This window comes from Cyprinodon tularosa, unplaced genomic scaffold (assembly GCF_016077235.1).
Source record: "Cyprinodon tularosa strain WSP-4 unplaced genomic scaffold, ASM1607723v1 ctg19, whole genome shotgun sequence".
NCBI lineage: Eukaryota > Metazoa > Chordata > Actinopteri > Cyprinodontiformes > Cyprinodontidae > Cyprinodon > Cyprinodon tularosa.
Window position 1 is genome coordinate 1,111,117 of NW_024038678.1, and position 18,557 is coordinate 1,129,673.

General features: G+C 36.8%; 2 protein-coding genes across 3 annotated transcripts in view; one reads left to right on the plus strand and one right to left on the minus strand.

Moving 5' to 3' along the window:
* Window positions 1-426: 426 nt before the first annotated feature.
* gnat2 (guanine nucleotide binding protein (G protein), alpha transducing activity polypeptide 2) lies at window positions 427-7,134 on the plus strand. The gene is made up of 9 exons (XM_038283144.1): window positions 427-743; window positions 3,198-3,240; window positions 3,507-3,648; window positions 3,753-3,910; window positions 4,006-4,134; window positions 4,540-4,669; window positions 4,770-4,923; window positions 5,821-6,025; window positions 6,371-7,134. Exons 1-8 carry the CDS (start codon window positions 638-640, stop codon window positions 6,009-6,011), a joined length of 1,053 nt encoding a protein of 350 aa, XP_038139072.1. The 5' UTR covers window positions 427-637; the 3' UTR covers window positions 6,012-6,025; window positions 6,371-7,134.
* Window positions 7,135-12,234: 5,100 nt separating this feature from the next.
* Window positions 12,235-18,557, minus strand: part of gnai3 (guanine nucleotide binding protein (G protein), alpha inhibiting activity polypeptide 3) — a 40,205-nt gene continuing 33,882 nt past the window's right edge. Inside the window, exons 6-9 of one of the 2 annotated variants that reach the window (XM_038283102.1) lie at window positions 18,151-18,280; window positions 16,660-16,723; window positions 14,717-14,926; window positions 12,235-14,282 (exon numbers count right to left, since the gene is read on the minus strand). In XM_038283102.1, coding sequence (XP_038139030.1) covers window positions 14,736-14,926; window positions 16,660-16,723; window positions 18,151-18,280 — 385 coding nt within the window. In that variant the 3' untranslated portion in view covers window positions 12,235-14,282; window positions 14,717-14,735. Of the gene's footprint in view, window positions 14,283-14,716; window positions 14,927-16,659; window positions 16,814-18,150; window positions 18,281-18,557 lie in introns of both variants that reach the window. The other variant, XM_038283101.1, reaches the window with a different exon arrangement.

Genomic DNA, 18,557 nt, shown 5'->3' on the forward strand with positions numbered 1-18,557 from the left:
GAGAGAGAAGTCAAGAGTACATCAAGCATGAAATGATGTTGGGTTTAGAAGAGTAACACATTTATGCTAAAAACAAATAAATTGTGAATGTTTGTAATATTAAATCAATCGATTAGTCAACTAAGACAAAAATAACACATTTCCCTGCATGCATTTTCTTCAGATTTATACAGAAAACATAATCATATACTGTTTTTATCATGCAATACATGTGCATCACTAAGTCTCAATGACATCACTGAAGTCGAGCAAATATGGCTTGAATGGCTTTAACTGAACCGAAATATTTGCAAGATAATTTTCTCCTTCTTTGACATGATTGCCAGCCATCCTCAATAGACTAAATGGATTGAATGGCCAATCAGGAAGAGGCCACTCCTAAGTCCAGGTTTAAGAACAGGGAATTAAGAAGTGAATCTCTGCTGATGAAAGCTGGTGACTTCATTTGAGCCTCCACAACACTCTGTCTTAGGAAGACATATTACAGGAAGGCTCAGCCCCCACCTTTTCAATCCCCTTCCGCTCCAAAATCACCTTTCAGCACAACTAGTGCTGTGATTGGATTCTCTACAAGTGCTCACATAGACCCGCCAAAATTTCCTTCCTCGAGGACCTTGAGAGTGCGGAGGAAGAAATCATGGGTGCGGGAGCTAGCGCTGAGGACAAAAAGTCCAAGGAATTGGAAAAGCAGCTCCAGGAAGATGCAGATAAGGAGTCTAAAACGGTCAAATTGCTCCTGCTTGGTGAGTTGTCTTATGATTGGTCCTTGTTCAACGAAGTTGTACATTTTGTCTCGAGGTAAAGGTGATACTTAATGCTTTACCTGATAGGTTTTGGATTCAGAAGATTGGGAATACTGATCATGCTTTAGTAATCTGAGTCAGCATTAACTTCATAGAAGAAACATGAAAGCAATCTCCTTGTTTGATAGTTCGATAACTTCTACAAGGAAAATAAATAACTTTTATTGACCCTATCAGGGTCAATATTCATATCATATTCACATGAAGACCAAAGTTAATCTAACCATAACAAAAACAAAATCTGACCAGAAAAGGTAGAAAGATAAAGATTTCATCCTGAATCTACTTCATTTTTTCGTATTTAAGTTTTTTGTATTTCTGCTTTAAACTGTTTGATTTTGGCCTAAAGTGGTTCCCATATAATTTTGTGACCTGGTAGATCCACTGTGTGTGGAAATAAAGCCTAAACAGTTTAGGATTACACCTCTGTCATATGCAGAAATCAGTTTGGAAGTGGAGAAGTTAATCCACAGCCTTGAATGACTCTCAGGGAAAGTGTTAACTTAAGACATAGAGAGATAAAAGTTGAAAGTAAACTCTTTTTATAGGTTTGATATCAATCAGTGATGCTCAATAAAACTGGTATGCTGCTTTTTTCTTTAGTTTTTTCCAAGTAGAGTCCTCAAAAGTTTGGCAAGTTTATTTGAAAGAAAATATCCTCTGCTCTCAGCTGGTCAGTGGCTGCTGACTTTCTAGTTCTACCTAAAGGACGCAGCTTCTTAAAAGATCACTGACTTTAGTCTAAATGAATCACAGCCCTGCAGTGATATAACAATCCGATTAGCTAACAGGTTTAGTGCAGATCCACATGCTGAGACCTTTGTTGACTCCTAAATTGCATATGGTAATTTATTTTATGTTTCAATAGCATTTTTACCTGACTGTTTTAAATCTTTTTTATTATTATTATTATTCTTTTTATTTCATCCTATAGCTGAGATTGTTTTTTTTTAACAAAATTACACAAAAATTACAAAACCATCCTAAAGAAACTGTATTTTGGTCCTTTAACATGATTTGCAGTGAAAAAAACTTACTATTTGTTGTTGCTGACAAAGACAGTAACAACACAGGAAAATTATTTAAAATAAGGGCCCCCTAGTGGCGCAAGCATAAAACTACAGATAGTCCAAATTTTGCCTAATATTTAAATACTAAGGACCAGATCCATTAATGTGTCAACCTGTAAAATAAACACTAGCAAGTTTTTTTAACGATAGTCAAAAGCTTCAGTGAAGCTTTTAAGAATATTAGCAAACTATCTGTAAAGAAATTAGAAGGAAATCATATGAAACGCACTTTAAAAATAATTATTAACTGCTTCAAGGCTGATGAAATGCTATGAGAAGTTTAAAAATAAGAAGTTTGAGAGAAAATAATTACTTTGAATCTCAAAAAAACTGCTTTTTTATTTTTATTTATTTATTTTACAAATATTAGTTTTAAATCCAATCAGCTTAATTGAAAAGAATTATCTTGAAAATACCCAATTTTTATAAGTTGTTTATATTAGTTATATTACAGCTAAACTTTGACAAAATGATAATTTTATAGTGGAAGCCTCAGGTCAGAATCAGTAATGTTAAAGGCAAATATTCTTTCATGTCAAACAGAAAACCAAAGAGGAATGATTGCACTTAACCTTTCGTGCAGTGCTTTTTTCTTTGAATTGAATTTTAAAAAGATTAGAAAAAAACCTTTAAAAGCTCAGCAGTAGGTCTGGATCAGCTTAATGTGGCTTCAGTGAGAGTGAGGTGGTCAGCTCTGAGCGCTCTGTGACGGCATAAACTCCTTCAGCTCAGCACTGTGTTTCATGGAACTGCCGAGGCTGATCTGCTTGGACGCTTTTCTTCATCCAGCACATCCAATCCTACCACTGAAATAATGGGCTTGCATGCACATTGTCTAAATGCATAATGTGCATTTAGAGATTGCCCTCCGTTCAGTGTTGTTTTGCAAATATACTGTCAGACACGCAAATTACCTTGCATATAAACCCAGAACCTTAACAAATTAATTCGATTTTCTGGTGTAATTTAAGGTGATTTTTTATTTTATCTCTAATTTATCTCCAGGACCAGGTCTCTTTAGAAAACTTTAAAGCCATCCAATCTTTACAAACCACTTTAAACTGTGCATTAAAGGCAATGATAGGTGTGCATGTAATAATGGGCAGGGTGTCAAATGTGTCCTATTTTCAAATTGTATTAATTTTATATTCCATGTTTTAATTTATTTATTCCATTGCCTTCTGTGAACTCACTTTAAACTAGAATGCCATCCTAAGTGCCCTAGATATGTTTTTTGGATGATGCATATGTTTGATTGTTTAAAATAAAATTCTTTACTGAGAAGTCCAGACATATGTTCACTGACCTTTGCCCTCTTTTCCAGGTGCTGGCGAGTCAGGAAAAAGCACCATTGTAAAACAAATGAAGTAAGTTTTAAAATACATCATTGGCATAATTTTTTTTCGTATAATTTTATGAGAGCAAACACGGGAGAATCCAGATGGTGGCACTGTAGGCATTGAACTAATCAGATATGTGCAGTGTAGGAAAATCTGGAATTTACTTCAAGCTTCATTTTTGTAAATCATAATAAATTAAACATATTTAATTTAGAAATGTGATCTTAAGCATATATTACTTCCTCAACTCAGTAAGGATTAGTGATGCAAAGTTGCCTTTTGTGCTCACACAGGATTCTTCACCAAGGTGGTTACACAAAAGAGGAGCAAATGGAATTTAGGGCGATCATCTATGGCAACATCCTGCAGTCTGCTCTGGCTATCATCAGAGGCATGGAGATGCTTGCCATTGATTTTGGCGCACCCTCTGGACAGGTATACTGACATATTTAAAAGATGAACAGCAGACATTTTCTTATGCTCTCAAAGCAGATGTGAAAAATATTTTTTTTCTTTGTTTATTGTCTTTAAAATTGCAGGAGGATGCACAAAAGCTGCAGAACTTGTCAGACTCCATTGAAGAAGGAACGATGCCCCCTGAGCTGGCTGATGTCATCAAGAAGCTGTGGAAAGACTCTGGAGTGCAGGCTGCATTTGAAAGAGCTGCTGAGTACCAGCTGAATGACTCTGCTGGCTAGTGAGCACCTCTCCTCACCTAAAAACAATCAAAAAGGCTCATCGATAACTGAGTGTAGATAAAAAGGGACTTTGTGTTTGTGCTGACATTTTCAGCTACCTCAGCGAAATGGACAGAATCTGTCAGCCAGACTACATGCCCACTGAGCAGGATGTGCTGCGATCTCGAGTCAAAACAACTGGTATCATTGAAGAACAGTTCTCCTGCAAAGAGTTGCATTTCAGGTGAGCTAAACCCAGCCAACATTTACATATTGGGCCAGAATGGGGTAAAAATCGATTGGTCTGACAAAGATAGGATACTCCTATGGCTGATTTAATACAGGACAGCCGTTGGTAAAAAATTAAACTCATATTGATGGTTTTATAGCTGAATTTAAGCAAATTATGCCTGTTTTAGATGCGTCAAAAACCTATATTAGTCCCAAAATGTGTGCCAGTCTACAGATATATCACATCCAGGGAGCTCTGTCTGAGCCTTGGCCTGGTTTGTACTCATCCAGCCTGTGCAAAATCCATGTGGGACCTACATGCTACTTTGGAAATAAGAAAATTAAAGTTTAAATAAAATTCTAGTTTGGCAGGGTCCAGAAATCTAAAGAAATTGTCTCAACTTTCTGTATGGTAAAGGATGTTTGATGTGGGAGGCCAGAGGTCAGAGAGAAAGAAGTGGATCCACTGTTTTGAGGGTGTGACTTGCATTATCTTCTGTGGAGCTCTCAGCGCTTACGACATGGTGCTGGTAGAAGATGATGAAGTGGTGAGTCAAGGCAGCCATTGTGTTTTTTTTTTTGTTTTTTTTTATAAAAAGAATGCATTTTAACATTAGTTTACTATGCCTTTGTCTCTGATCTTTCCAGAACCGCATGCACGAGTCCCTCCATCTATTCAACAGCATCTGCAACCATAGATTCTTCGCTTTGACTTCCATTGTGCTTTTCCTCAACAAGAAGGATCTCTTTGAAGAGAAGATCAAGAAAGTCCACCTGAGTATCTGCTTCCCTGATTATGACGGTAAGTCTACATGATATTAAACAAGAGGAAGAAGAGCGTTTGTACGTTTATCTGTTTAATTTTAAATATTTACATTTATGGGGGCCTTTATCTACACAGTTAAAAATACACCTTCCCCTTACACTCTTGGGAAGAGCATAGTGATATGTGCTGACTTATGAACTGGCTGTTTGTGATATAAGAATATAATAATGAGTGAGATTATAATGTATTGCTCTATAACCTTGAGATACAGTGATGCTGTTATATAAGCAGATATAGACGCTCTATGCTAGGATTACCTGAATGTATAATAGGTTAGTAAAAATGCAGTTTTACCTCTTATATTCAAAATAGCAATATATGAAATATAATAAAAGTAAAATTCTTATCAACAGCAGTACTGAAAAAACATTTATGAATATTAATTATATTATCTTTTACTTATAATGCGTTTTTCATCTTCCTACAACATGTCCATTGTTTTTTTGGGTTTTCTTTCCCCCCTTTATATTTAGACTGTCTGTTCAGTTGCTCCCTTACTTAGGGGATGCCACAGTGAGTCAGTATGACTCCCCCACAGATTTGGCAAAGTTTTTACCCCTGATGCCATTCCTGACGCAACCAGGGTTCAAACCCAGGTTGCCTGCATTTAAGTCAGAGATATTAACATGTTACCATGGGGACTTTTAGTTTTCCTGTGGAGTATTGCCTAAAAAAAAAAGAATTGATGATAAAATCAGTAATAAACATTCCTCATGAACAAATGGAATTATGCAAAAATGGTCACTTGATAAATCCCTTTTATTCCTTAAATCCCGAAGCAAGCGCATGCCTGACCAAGAGTGTAACTAAAGACAGGGCATGTCTCTCTGATGTCTCTATTAACCGATATCGATGTCATAAAACATTTTTCAGGCCCCAACACGTATGATGATGCCAGCAACTACATCAAGACACAATTCTTGGATCTCAACATGAAGAAGGGTCAGAAAGAAATCTACTCCCACTTGACCTGTGCCACAGATACGAAGAACGTTGAGATCGTGTTCAACGCCGTGACGGATATCATCATCAAAGAGAACCTTAAAGACTGTGGTCTGTTTTAAGAGTGACAAGAGAGGTATGGGACGACATCTGGTAAAAACTCTGTTCATATTTGCCAGCTTGTTTAATGGTGTGTTCATATAAACCAATGGGACCCACATGAGCTAGACATCAGGGGATTCATTTAAATAAATATTCTCTGACCATCCCGTGCTGCCTGGTTAAAACATCTGGCCATAACTGGAGCAGCTGCAACAAATGTTAGGCCGTGAGAACTGTGGAGGGGTCTTTAGAAGGGATCCTTCTAATGACTTTTGATCAGATTTGAATAAAAAAAAAACAACATTTGCATTTAAGAACAGACAAACTAGCATTTCCCAATTAGATCCTAACATGTTTTTGTTTTGTGTTTTCATTTCAGAACATCCTTTTTCAACTGTAACCACACACACATTGGCATTAAGAAAGAAATGAACTGATGGAGCACAAGGGGTCCTCAGACTGTTGTGTTTTATGCCATGGTCTCCATGCCAAGCTGTGGAGGAATACTCCTACAGAACATCACCGCTTTCCACATCACCTTTCTGCAACTCACAGAATATCCAGCTGGTTCAACACAGCTATGAAGTCACCATGTGAACATTGTGGAAGATTTTTACACAGCTAAAAACATTAAAGGTATGAAGATGAAATAGCCACTCCTTTGATGCTCACTGTGTTTAAAAAAACTTATGAATTGTATATGATAAACACTTTGAAAGCCATGATTTGTAAAATAATTAATCTGGGAAAAATGTAAATTTTTGAATAGGCGCTTTTTTTGTTTTTGAGTACAGTAGTCTCTGTGATCTTGATATTTAAGCTGAAAGGTTGAAAAATATCTCTGCTATTCCCAGTGCTACATTTTGTCCAGATTACCACCACAATTATTCCTGTATCTAATCAACATAGTGTTAATGTACTGAACTCACTTAACATTTCAATGTGATAAAAAGAAAATCTGATGACAAACAGGATAGATGAAAACTGTAAATAAGAATAGAAAAGGTATATTTTGAGTGATAAATTAAAAAGTGAGAGGAAAACACTACATGATGGATGCTTTTGTGATGAAAATGGAATTAAAATCTACTGTGATATTTCTTATGAAACATAGAGCCACGAAATAAAGATGCATTAACTTCACTTGTGTGTCCGTTTGTTCCTTTGCCGCAGAATTACATCATCATCCATTGAACAAAAGTGATCCAATTGGGCTGTCAACACAACTTTTGCCTGTTGCATATCTAAGACAATGCTGATGTTATATAAATGCTGTTTTAATGTAAGGATAAATAGCAGCACTCTAAGAATTTGTACTGATTGATAAAAGCAGATAAAAATAAGTTTATCTCAAAATTATGGGATTTACTTTAAATATGTAAGAAATGAAAGCGTTTAGCCATTATCTGAACCTTGTATCATAAGAGGCTCTCAGTTCAAAGTAATCATTGAGTGTCTTGCATGTTGTTTATGTTTAACACAATGGATTGAAATTGATGGGTGAGTAAATGGTCTCTGAAGAATTTAACAGCATGCCTTAAATCTAATTTAATTAGACCGACTGTGAACAGTCAAGATATCTCCCTCAGGATTTTTCTCTGCAAAACTGAATTAATTTTCCATTAATTTCAGTAATTCATCCCCGTCCTTGAAAGGCCCCAGATCTCCTATGTATGACATTATTTAGGGTGTATCTGAAATGCTGTAGAAATTTTACAGCAGATATAACATCATATACACGTTCCAATCAACTATATCCATTAATCATGTAATATCTCAAAAAAGCTTTTCATAATCCACAGGGACTAAGGATGTTTCTCTTCAACCATAAGAGGATATATGGGTAAAATCTCTAAAATATTACTTTGCAGTAGAGCTGCTCCCTTTTCAGTCAGAGAAAGCTGAAGATACAGTAAGTGCTGCTAGAGTAATCTGTTACAGGTAAGGTTAACAAGAAGTATTACTTTTTGATAGTTATCGGATGCAAACACCTGAAATGTTTAGCCAAATCCTCCATCAAAATCATGTTTTAAAAAGCTCTTTCCACTGATACATTTCTAAACTGATCATTTCTTTTTAGCGGGGTTAATGATGTTGTGCAAATGCAGTGGGTGATAATGGCTCCAGTGGTCTGAGCCTCAAATCCTTCAGGTTCCTGCTACCTTTACATGTGTCCCTTGCCCTACACTTGTGATTAAAATGTTTAAACTTTCTCACTTACATCTAGTCAAAGTATACAGAGCTCTTCCAATATGCTATTAATTGAGTCAACAGAACTCAATGCTTTCTGTTATCCAGTGAGCATAGATGACTGTGCTACTTTTACAACAGGTGAATCCATAAACGTAGTTCAAGACTTGGTTATAAATAAAAACAGCTTTAACTGTTATGCATACATGAAACCCCTCACCAACTCATAACCCTATTTGTTTTCTAAGCGTTGCCATTCTACTCCAGAGCGCTATCCAAAGCAAAACAAACGTATTGGTGGGTCAATCCCATATTCAGTTTAAGCTCTTCGATCCACATCAGCCCCCCTGATATTGGGTACCAAGTACCAATAATGAAAGAACAACTTAACAGAGAACCATTGACCTAATAAATTAGATCATAAATGAAATTAGAAGTTGTCAACCCTGACACTGGCTAGCAAACTTAAGTAAGGTGACACCATATGATCTCTTGAGGACCTCTGGAGGATTATTCTTCATAAAGTAAAGAACATTATGGACAACAGTGAGCATCCCCTTCAGAGGTTTTTTTTATGGCACTAGTGGCACGTTTTTCTGACAGTAGGCTGTAGGAAAGGGGGTATGAGAGAGACGGAGAGACATGTAGCAAAGGACCACAGGCCAGATTTGAACCCGGGTTGGCCACATGGAGGACAAAGACTTCCTAACATGGGTCATGCACACTAACCACTGCTCCTCTTACGGAGGATGTGTGCAGGATACAGTAGACATAGGGATACAGTAGATCCTACCTACAGCTATCAACATCTACAACACCTGTTTGAGAAAAACAAAAACCTATGAGATGCTGCGAAATTTAATTTCCCTTTGGGATTAATAAAGTAATTTTGAATTGAATTGAATCTCTGTAGGGTGCAATGGAATCTCAAGACCATATAGGGATTCTAAAGAGAAACGTGCTGTTAAGTGCTAGAAAGCTTGATCTCAGTAGCAAGTTATGGGTCTTCAACAGGCTAATGACTCAAAACTCCCACAAATGGATAAGAGCAAGTCATTGGACAATCCAGAAGTGGCCTTCTTTGAGCCCTGTCCTAAATCCTATAAAGAATCCTTAGGAGGTAAAGGCTTAGAAAAATGGCATCTTAAAAAGGCACCTTTCAAACAGAAACCACTGACACAGTTATTTGATGAGTGGGCAACCATGCCTGCTGAGAGGTAAATGAGTCTAATGGACAGTTAAAGCAATTGTTTGATGGTAGTGATTGCCTCAATAGGTTTTGCAGCAAAATATAAAGTTAAGGACACAATTATTTTGTCCAGGCTTGTTTCATGAGTTTTTTTTTTTCACTATATTGAAACATGGTTGAAAAGCAATGTCTGACTTTCATTACTTTATTTTCATAGGATTTTTATAGATCATTACTTTTGTCAGATTCTAGATATTTCTGACTATTTTCCAAGCAATACAAGGCCTTGTCTCTGACTATTATAGCGTTTTCCAAGAAATACAAGACCTTGTCTATATAAAGACTCAAACTCACTGCGGATCCAGACATTTGAATTGAGAAAGCTTCCTGGGGGGGATGCAAAATGTCATCAAACCTTGGAAACCAAGTCCAGTGGATTGTTTTTTAATCTTTTACAGAATTATGGCGTTTCCTTTCTTTAAATGAGGGGTATCAACAATTTTGTTCATGTGAGTATAGATAAATATAAATGTTCACAAGTACATACATTGGGGTGAGAAAAAAAAGTTTAGCAAACTATTTATTTAAAAAAAAACAACCTTACAATGAAATGGGCTGTTTGTCAGCTGATTTATACAGTAGATTACAACAAATCATTAAAAAGCGTAAACGTTCAGAATATGTGGATTAAGTACAATTTTCTATCAGGGATCCACACTGTCATGTCTTTTTTGGCCTGCTTCCAAAGACCAAAAAAGATTTCCCTCTCCAAAGTGGTTGGACTGTTGAGCTGATTAAGCAAGGCCTCTCGAAGTCTGCCATTGCTGCTGAAGTTGGACAAAGTAAGATGGTCATTTCAAACATATCAAAAGATCCTGAGGATTATGAAACAAGAAAGTAGTAGACCTAAACAAAAAACAATTCAAAGTCTCTGAGCTGGTGGATCCAATTGGCTGTCCACCCCAAGAGGGCAAATTCCTTGGCCTGAATTGGGGTTGTTATTCATGCCATCTGCAGGAGGGATATGTGAGTGAAGGTATATTCAAAAAGAAAACATCCTCAAAAGCCTCATCTCCCTCAGTGGCATAAATTTGCCCGTTTGGAGTTAGCTCAAGAGCACCAAATACGTGACATTGAAAGTTTTATTCTCTGATCAGATAAAATTTGACCTTTACAATCCTAATGGCTTTCAACATTAAAAGCATGACTAGGTGGTCCCACCTGAGTAAACGGCACAGTAGAGGGGGCGCCATCATGATCTGGGGGGCTTTTTCCTTCAATGGAACTATGGTGCTTGAGGTAACGCAGAGATGTTAGATGGCAATTGGCTATGTGAAGATATTGCAGGGGCATACCTTATGACTGTAGGTTGTTGGCTGTGTGGAAATAACTGGATTTTACAACAGGGCAAGACTGCCTTTCACAACCCGTGGCTGACAAAGGATTTCCTCCAAGGAAATAACATAATTCTTTTGGATCATCCTGAATGATCATCGGCTTTAAATCCAATCAATTGAAACAACTTGAGGTTGGATGGCAATAGTTTAAAAAATTGACACTATCTAAAAACAGCAAATGCCCTCTTATAAGCCGCCTTCACCACTTAAGGGGGCTAGAGGGGCAAGATTCCCTCCCTCTATGTCCAGAGAGGGGGCAACATTCCCTCTAGCCTCTTAAAAAACACTAGTATTAAGCATGCTGAGACAAACATTTTAGTTGATTTGCCATAATGGTGCAGAATACAAATTATCCTAAATTGTTTATCAGCTGATAAAAAAGCCTATTTTAATTGAGAAATGACAAAACAATTAAATATAATCTTATCTAATCTTAATAGTGATCAACAAGTGGGTCACTAATTTCTTAAAAGAGATTCTGATCCCTGACCAAAACCAAATAAACCTTAAAGGGAAGTACACAGCGGGAGCATTTTGGTCGATGTCATCAATTTAATCTGTGATTCCTGCCTTAACAGACATATTTGCTAAGGGGCACAGAAATAATACTGAATAGTTTTATATAAAGCCCTACCTACAGGTCTGAAAGGATCTCTGTGCCTTGGAGCATCAACCAAAGACCAGACAGTGCCGGTGTTTGTTATGTAACGCAAAATAATAGGGGCTTATGGTTTTTAATGCAGGTCTGATGACAGTGGTGTGTGTTGTCCTGAAGTGACCTCGTACTTGTACATATGTTTAATTGGTGTCATCATAACCATATGGTAGGCTATGAATAGAAAAATAAATGTAACGGTTGATTGTCAAAAGGAATTATGAGCCTCATCCTAGCAGGTATGGGTAGTTCTAAATGACTTATGGAAGATTATACTTTTTTTCTCATAAACATTTCAGTACTAAACAGGGAAAAAACTACAAAGGTAAAAAAAAAATGGTGAAGAGACAAAATAACCAGTTTATCTTTTCCCCTCTCATTTGATATTATATAAATATTATCAAATATATAAATATAAATATATATAAATATATATATATATTCTGCATTGATGCAGCTTAGAGATACCCCTGTGTTTATAGAACTATAAGTATACTAAGTATAGTAACCTTTTTCCATCCCAAGATACTGATGGTTAATAACCTTTAAATTGTGAAAACTCCAAACCCATTCCTCAAACCCTGGAGCAATGCCATTCAAATGCATATCTTTGAAGTGGTGTCTTTCTGAAGGTAATCCAGTTGTTTAATACTATGGACAAGGGATCAACATTTCAATTTGTCCAATGATGAAGAGGTGAGAAGTTTTTAAAGATTTGTACCTTAATCAACTTAGAGTGGACATTTCTGCTTAGAAAGCAGACTGTTAGATATTTCTGAAAGAAAAAAAATAATGAACTAAGAAAACTTTCCTTTATCCTACCCTGGGGCCTATGGATTAATAGAAGTCAGACTTTATTTTGCTGTCATGCTGTTTACAAGCTTTAGCATTTATACAACAGCCGGTCGAATAACGCTTAGATGAGACAGATGTAACTCTAAAGTTGAAAAAAAAAACATTCCCTTAACGATCTTTGTCAGAAGATATCCTCCAATTTATTTTCAAGCACACATATTTCATATTAACATCATCTGTAGCGCAGTACTTTGGCCAACAATTTTCTAACACCAGTAAATGATTTTAGAATTATTATCTGCTTAAACTCAAAGCAATCATCTGTTTGTGGCAGTCTTTCCACAGAGTGCCGTCAATGGATAAACAGTAAACCCAGTTATTCAGTAGATTATAGAATATCTTCTAGCAACAATAATGCTGAGTTTCTGCCCAGCTTTTTTTGAGGAGTCAATCAGGTCCAGCGCTGGACTCTGATAGGTTATTTATGACACCTTAAGAAGTTCTGTTGTTGTTGTTTTTTTTTTATTATTATTGTTGGATTAGCAGGGCATTTTGTCTTGGAGAGGACACACAGTCTGCCACTCTGGGTTCTGACTAAATCCCCACTATGCTCCGGCTGGTTGCTGCAAAAAGCTGCTCCTTCGGATAAATGCGGAGGAAATATTGGAATGTAGGTACACTAAAAACATAGAAACACTAAACACTAAAAAAAAGAGGTAGTTATTATTTTAAAATTGGTATTGATCACCAAATGCAAGCCTCGCTTAAGCTCATTCTCCTGGACTAAGAATTTTGGTATTCAGACGAGTTGATGATTAACCTGATGACTGAAAGGTGGTCAAATCCTATGGTTGAAGAAAAAGCCAAAATGATATACCTTCAACAGCCATCCCTGACAGTGGTTTTCTAAAATAAAGTGTCTTTTTATTATGGCCAAGTATGTCTACGTTGCTTTCATCAAACCAAAAGAGTCTCACGGTTCAGTCAAACACAACATATCGGTCTAACTATTTCTGCTGAATTCCTTTAAGAGCAAAGACAAATTCTCTGCAACACATACTTGTTCAGTATTTTTCATATATTGCCAAAGATGGAGTCTACTGATCTTGCTGAGACATTCAATCTTGAGGGAAGGTATTAAATAAGCTGTAGCTTTACCTCCTAAATACAATGGAGCACTAAGGGTATATTTACTTTATATATAACTGCATTGGCATTTAAGCAAATATTATTTTCATAATAACAGCAAAGCAAAAGAAAATGTTACAATAGCTAAAGGGTAATAAAACATCCTTTACATTTCTAAAATAACAACCCATTTTATGTGGTCAACATAAGATAGCTGTATTTATAGTGCAATAAAAAAAAAAGAAATGGCAATAAACATTTGAATTAAAATACAAATGTCCATTCAAACTGATTTAATCAGAGATTTGTTTCAGGATTAAAGATGTTGTTAACTGCACTATGTTCTATTTTGAAATCAGTTAGACACCTATAGTCTATTCATTGGGCACCGACTATCTACTCTAAAACTTCCACTATAGCATGATATGTAATATATAAAAACTGCTCACATCAAAATCTTTCTAAAAACAAAACTTAAGAAAGCCAAAAATCCAAAAGTAGGAATATTACATCTATAAACTGGATCTAATAATTAAAATAAAACTTAACAAAAGGTCGAAGTCATCCAAAGCAAAACAGATATTTAAGACAATACATCTTGACGGAAATGTGAGCAGAATATTGTGATGGGTTTTCTTTGAAACGATAATTTTTGGTCCTTGTGTAGACTATAAACTATAAGCAAATGCAACTGAGACTCAATGTGTTTGAATAACCAAAAGATATTAAATACATCTGAACTCACAGTAATTATGTCACAAGTCTCTCTAGGTTGCTTTCTCCAAGTTCACACCCAATTGGAAGATTTACTGAGAGAAAAGCGGCCAGAGGTGCTTTGTAGATCCAGCTCAATGCATGGCCACAATTTTAGTCTTTTGATAAAAAATATTAGCCGATTATTTAAGACATCCCAGATGTCCAGACTTCTTCAAATCACCTGCAAAATAAAGATTATGAAGATGCTTTAGAAATTCTGTTCCTAGCAAAGATCTGTCGTAAAGATCTACAGTTTTTTTTATACCATTCCTACCACTAGAATATTTAGCTTGACAAAAAAAAAAAAAATTGTTTCCTGTAATATGTGTTAAAAATAATGGTTGGTTCTGTTACTGCTGCAGCAAAGTAATCCTGAACAATTACACTTTCACAGCTATGCTCCAGGTCTGATGTTTCATTCACTGTTTTGTGCCATAAGACATTCATTTTGGACATTGGGGACCAATTTCCATGCTGGTTTTCTTTGCAAACTCTAGAAGCTTCCAAACCCTTAACCATGCTTGAACCCTTAATCTCTGCTTCAGGCTTATTCTTTCTATTTGGACGACGAAAGAAACCATAAATAGGAATGCAGGCAGAAGTCAGTAAGCTGACCTGGATGGTAGCAGGAACGTTAGTAGAGTCCAATCTCTCTCAGGTTGATCTTGATGATGACGTCAGTGACAGCATCAAACACAAACTGCACATTCTTGGTGTCTGTGGCACATGTAAAGTGGGTGTAAATCTCCTTTGTGTCCTTTCGTTTGTTTAGGTCTTCAAACCGTAACTGGATGTAAGCCGATGCATCATCATAAGAGTTTGGACCTGAAATGAACAATTTAAAATGGTTATTTGTCTGCTATACTTTCCTTTAAATTGGATCCTATTTTCCTTGAATGTAGAGGTTACTTTTTTATCTTAGAATATCTTTTTTAATCTTTTTTAGTCACTATCTCTAAACGTAGAAGTTACTCTTCCTGAATAGAAGTGTTTTTTTTCCAAAGTAATAGGTTACTTCCATATAACATAAAGGTTACTTCTCCACTTTCAATGAGTCTTCCCAAAGCCGGAGGTCACATTTCTCAGAAAAGGGGAGGTTTCTTTCTCTGACTTTAGGTTCGAAAAAGGTTCTAGAGTAAATTCAATGTTTCCCCAGCTTCAAGTGTAACTTCAACATTTTTAAGGTTACCTCACTGAATCTTTCAATTCATTTGTTCTGAACATTGAGGTTAATTGCCGGGAAACTTATGAAAATACTACTCAAGAACTTAAAGGGATAGTTCGGGATTTTTGACATGAATCTGTATGGCATCCCCATCACCAGTGTCATGCAATCACACTGACTTACCCCTGGCAGCATCCTGTGAGCAGAGTTCTGGTCCAGCTTAGGTCAAGCCGAAAGTAGTCCGGCAGGTTTGCTAGACCCAGCGAAATAAAACGTTTCTCTTCCCAAAACATTATGTGTTCAAAAGAGTGATATTTTTGCATCCCAAAAACATTGTAGTGGAAAAAGTCACACGTCGTTATCACTTGGTCCTATTTTCTCTCTGTTCGTATCACTGCGCGCCGTCATTCTGACAGCGAGCTCAACAACAGCCAGATGCATGTCTCACTCCGCCTAGCTCCTAGCTAGGCGGAGCGAGACATGCATCTGGCTGTATTCAGGTTAGTAGGCCCTAGCTGTCAGGTCATGGTGTCGCACGCACTGATACGAACAGAGAGAAAATAGGACCAAGTGATAACGACGTGTGACTTTTTCCACTACAATGTTTTTGGGATGCAAAAATATCGCTCTTTTGAACACATAATGTTTTGGGAAGAGAAACGTTTTATTTCGCTGGGTCTAGCAAACCTGCCGGACTACTTTCGGCTTGACCAAAGCTGGACGAGAACTCTGCTCACAGGATGCTGCCAGGGGTAAGTCAGTGTGATTGCATGACACTGGTGATGGGGATGCCACACAGATTCATGTCAAAAATCCCGAACTATCCCTTTAAAGGCTGTTTTCTTCAAACTTAACGGTTCATTTCACACATCTTAAAGGCCATTTTCCCCTTAAATGAATGTTTCCGAATGAATCTACATGTCTTCCTTGAACTTTCCTTGTAATCATTGGAGACATTGCACAATTTATGACATAATGTTAAGGAAATCCTAGAATGTTCTCTCACTGAACTTTTTTTACTTATTACAAACACTATCCCATGTGGTCTGAGAATGTTTGTGGTTATTGTTTGTTGTATATTGCATCCAAGCAGTAAAAACAATTGCTTCAAGTCCAGTTCTTATACACTATCTTACTGTGATGAGAAGATCTTATCAACAGCAATGTGTTAATCACTCATTGCTATAATAAATGATAACCTAATATTGAAAAATCAGAAAACAACAAATCCCACAGTTAGCAGGTAGTAGCAGGTATTTGTTTTTACCAAAATAGTACTATGTATTTATTTTTTTCTAAATCAGATGCACCAAATAAAGAAGAATCATCAAAAGAAGTCTGGGCACATATGGAAAAGTCTTTAATAGATTGTGAAGGTACAGATTTGTCTCACCAGTGTACTCGGGGTAGCAGATAGTAAGCGGGCTCCTGGTGATCTTGTCTTCAAACAAGTCTTTCTTGTTAAGGAAGAGGATGATGGAGGTGAGAATGAACCATTTATTGTTGCAGATGGAGTCGAACAGCTTCATGCTTTCATGCATGCGGTTCTGTGGAGAACAGCTGAATTAAATTTGCTTCAAACAATCTTTCCTTACAGATGGTTTTCTTATGTTACAGAATGAACTCTGCTGTTTCTTTTTACAGCTTGAAAGAACTTCAGTGTTATAAGACACTATGAGCTCATACTGTTCATAAGAAGCAAGGTGTAAGAATGCCCGTAAGAAAACAAAGCAGGGCTTGCTTGTAAAAAACATTTTAAGAGTTGTAGTCACTCCATTTAAATTTCTGCTAACTGCCTGTTCTAAAGAAAGTGGGTCAGCAACCAAGAAATCCTGTCTTACCTTCATCATAATAACATACAGCTAACAGCATGGTAAATATGAGCTACACTCTGCAACATGAGATGGCCAAAATCCAGGCCAAAATCAGGGATGTTTGGCCTCAACAGGTTATTAGGTATGAAAAATTAAAAAGCAGAAAATAGGCAGTTTATTCATTAAGGATTGTTTCCCCTAAGATCACCCAACACAATGAAACACAAAGTTACTGTACAGTAAATTTACTTCAAAAAGTTTTTTTTTTTAATACAGACCCAGTGATAAAAAATATGCCAATCAAAAAGTCAGCATTGGAGGCTATCTGCCTCTCTAAGCAGCATCCTTCACACTTGCAGTAAACTTGAATCAATGCCCAGCACTGGTTGTTGTGTCTTAGTTGAAGATTTTAATCATGAAATAGGGCTAACTCACCTTACAGTAGTTTCAATTGGACCCACTGTGAAATTGTCTGTTTACTGGTCCTACCTGAAAGTGTGGGGGATAATGTTTTGCATGTCTCCACATGTTATGCATTTGGTTCTTGAAAATAAAAGGCTGTGAGTGTTGCCTATTTTTTTTTTCTCAACTTAGTTCCAAATTTGATTGTTTTGGAGTTTTAAGAGGACCGTAATTATTTTTTCTGCAGCAGTGCAAAATAAAACCAACCCCACTGAATGACAAATATGACATAAGAAGAAACAAAAAACAAGCAGCTATACTCAGGAGTACACCCACAGTAAATGCATTGGATTTTGTGGATAGAATGCAAAAAAACAGTTTGTGTTTGCATGTTTGTGTTAAGGAGGAGTTTGATCTAGATAAATCATAAACTTCATCTAAATAGTAAAAACTGAAAACCAGATTTAAGCATCTTGTGTTATAGCAAGTTGCCAGTATTTTACGTGAGTTTGATTGATTTCAAGTCTTAGCCAGCTTGTTTAGGATGCGGCCCAGTTTAATTTTCCATACCTGCACATCTTTTTGAAATTACGGTCGCAGAATATCGATCTTGTGGTTATGAATCATGAACTCATGGCCACGCTGACAACAGTGCATCCATCACTTACCATTTCCTCATCCTCAGCTAAGACAAGGTCGTAGTCACTGAGCGCTACACAGAAAATGATGGCTGTGACTCCTTCAAAACAGTGGATCCACTTCTTTCTCTCTGAGCGTTGACCACCAACGTCAAACATTCTGCAGACACACAGAAAACACACAGACTAAATGCATAAATAAGTTTACTCAGAACACCTTTATTGTCATTTTAATTCCAGTGATTTACAAGGTTTCCTAATCCGGGGCTCAGGCACACATAACATGAACGCTGATGGCATGCTGGCGACCTGACTTTAGTAATCTCCTGTCTGCATGTGCCCCGCAGCCGGCTCCACCTGAAGCACCCTGTGGCAATCCAAATCCATACTAAGCTGACACAGAAATGAAATGAAAGAACACCATGTCCTGTGACACC

Excerpts from the sequence above, each read along its gene's own strand:
- gnat2 (XM_038283144.1), top strand. The coding sequence starts at position 638 with ATGGGTGCGGGAGCTAGCGCTGAGGACAAAAAGTCCAAGGAATTGGAA. Across the intron at positions 4,135-4,539 it reads TGCAAAGAGTTGCATTTCAG|GATGTTTGATGTGGGAGGCC; the intron begins GTGAGCTAAACC and ends TGTATGGTAAAG. Across the intron at positions 4,670-4,769 it reads TGGTAGAAGATGATGAAGTG|AACCGCATGCACGAGTCCCT; the intron begins GTGAGTCAAGGC and ends TGATCTTTCCAG.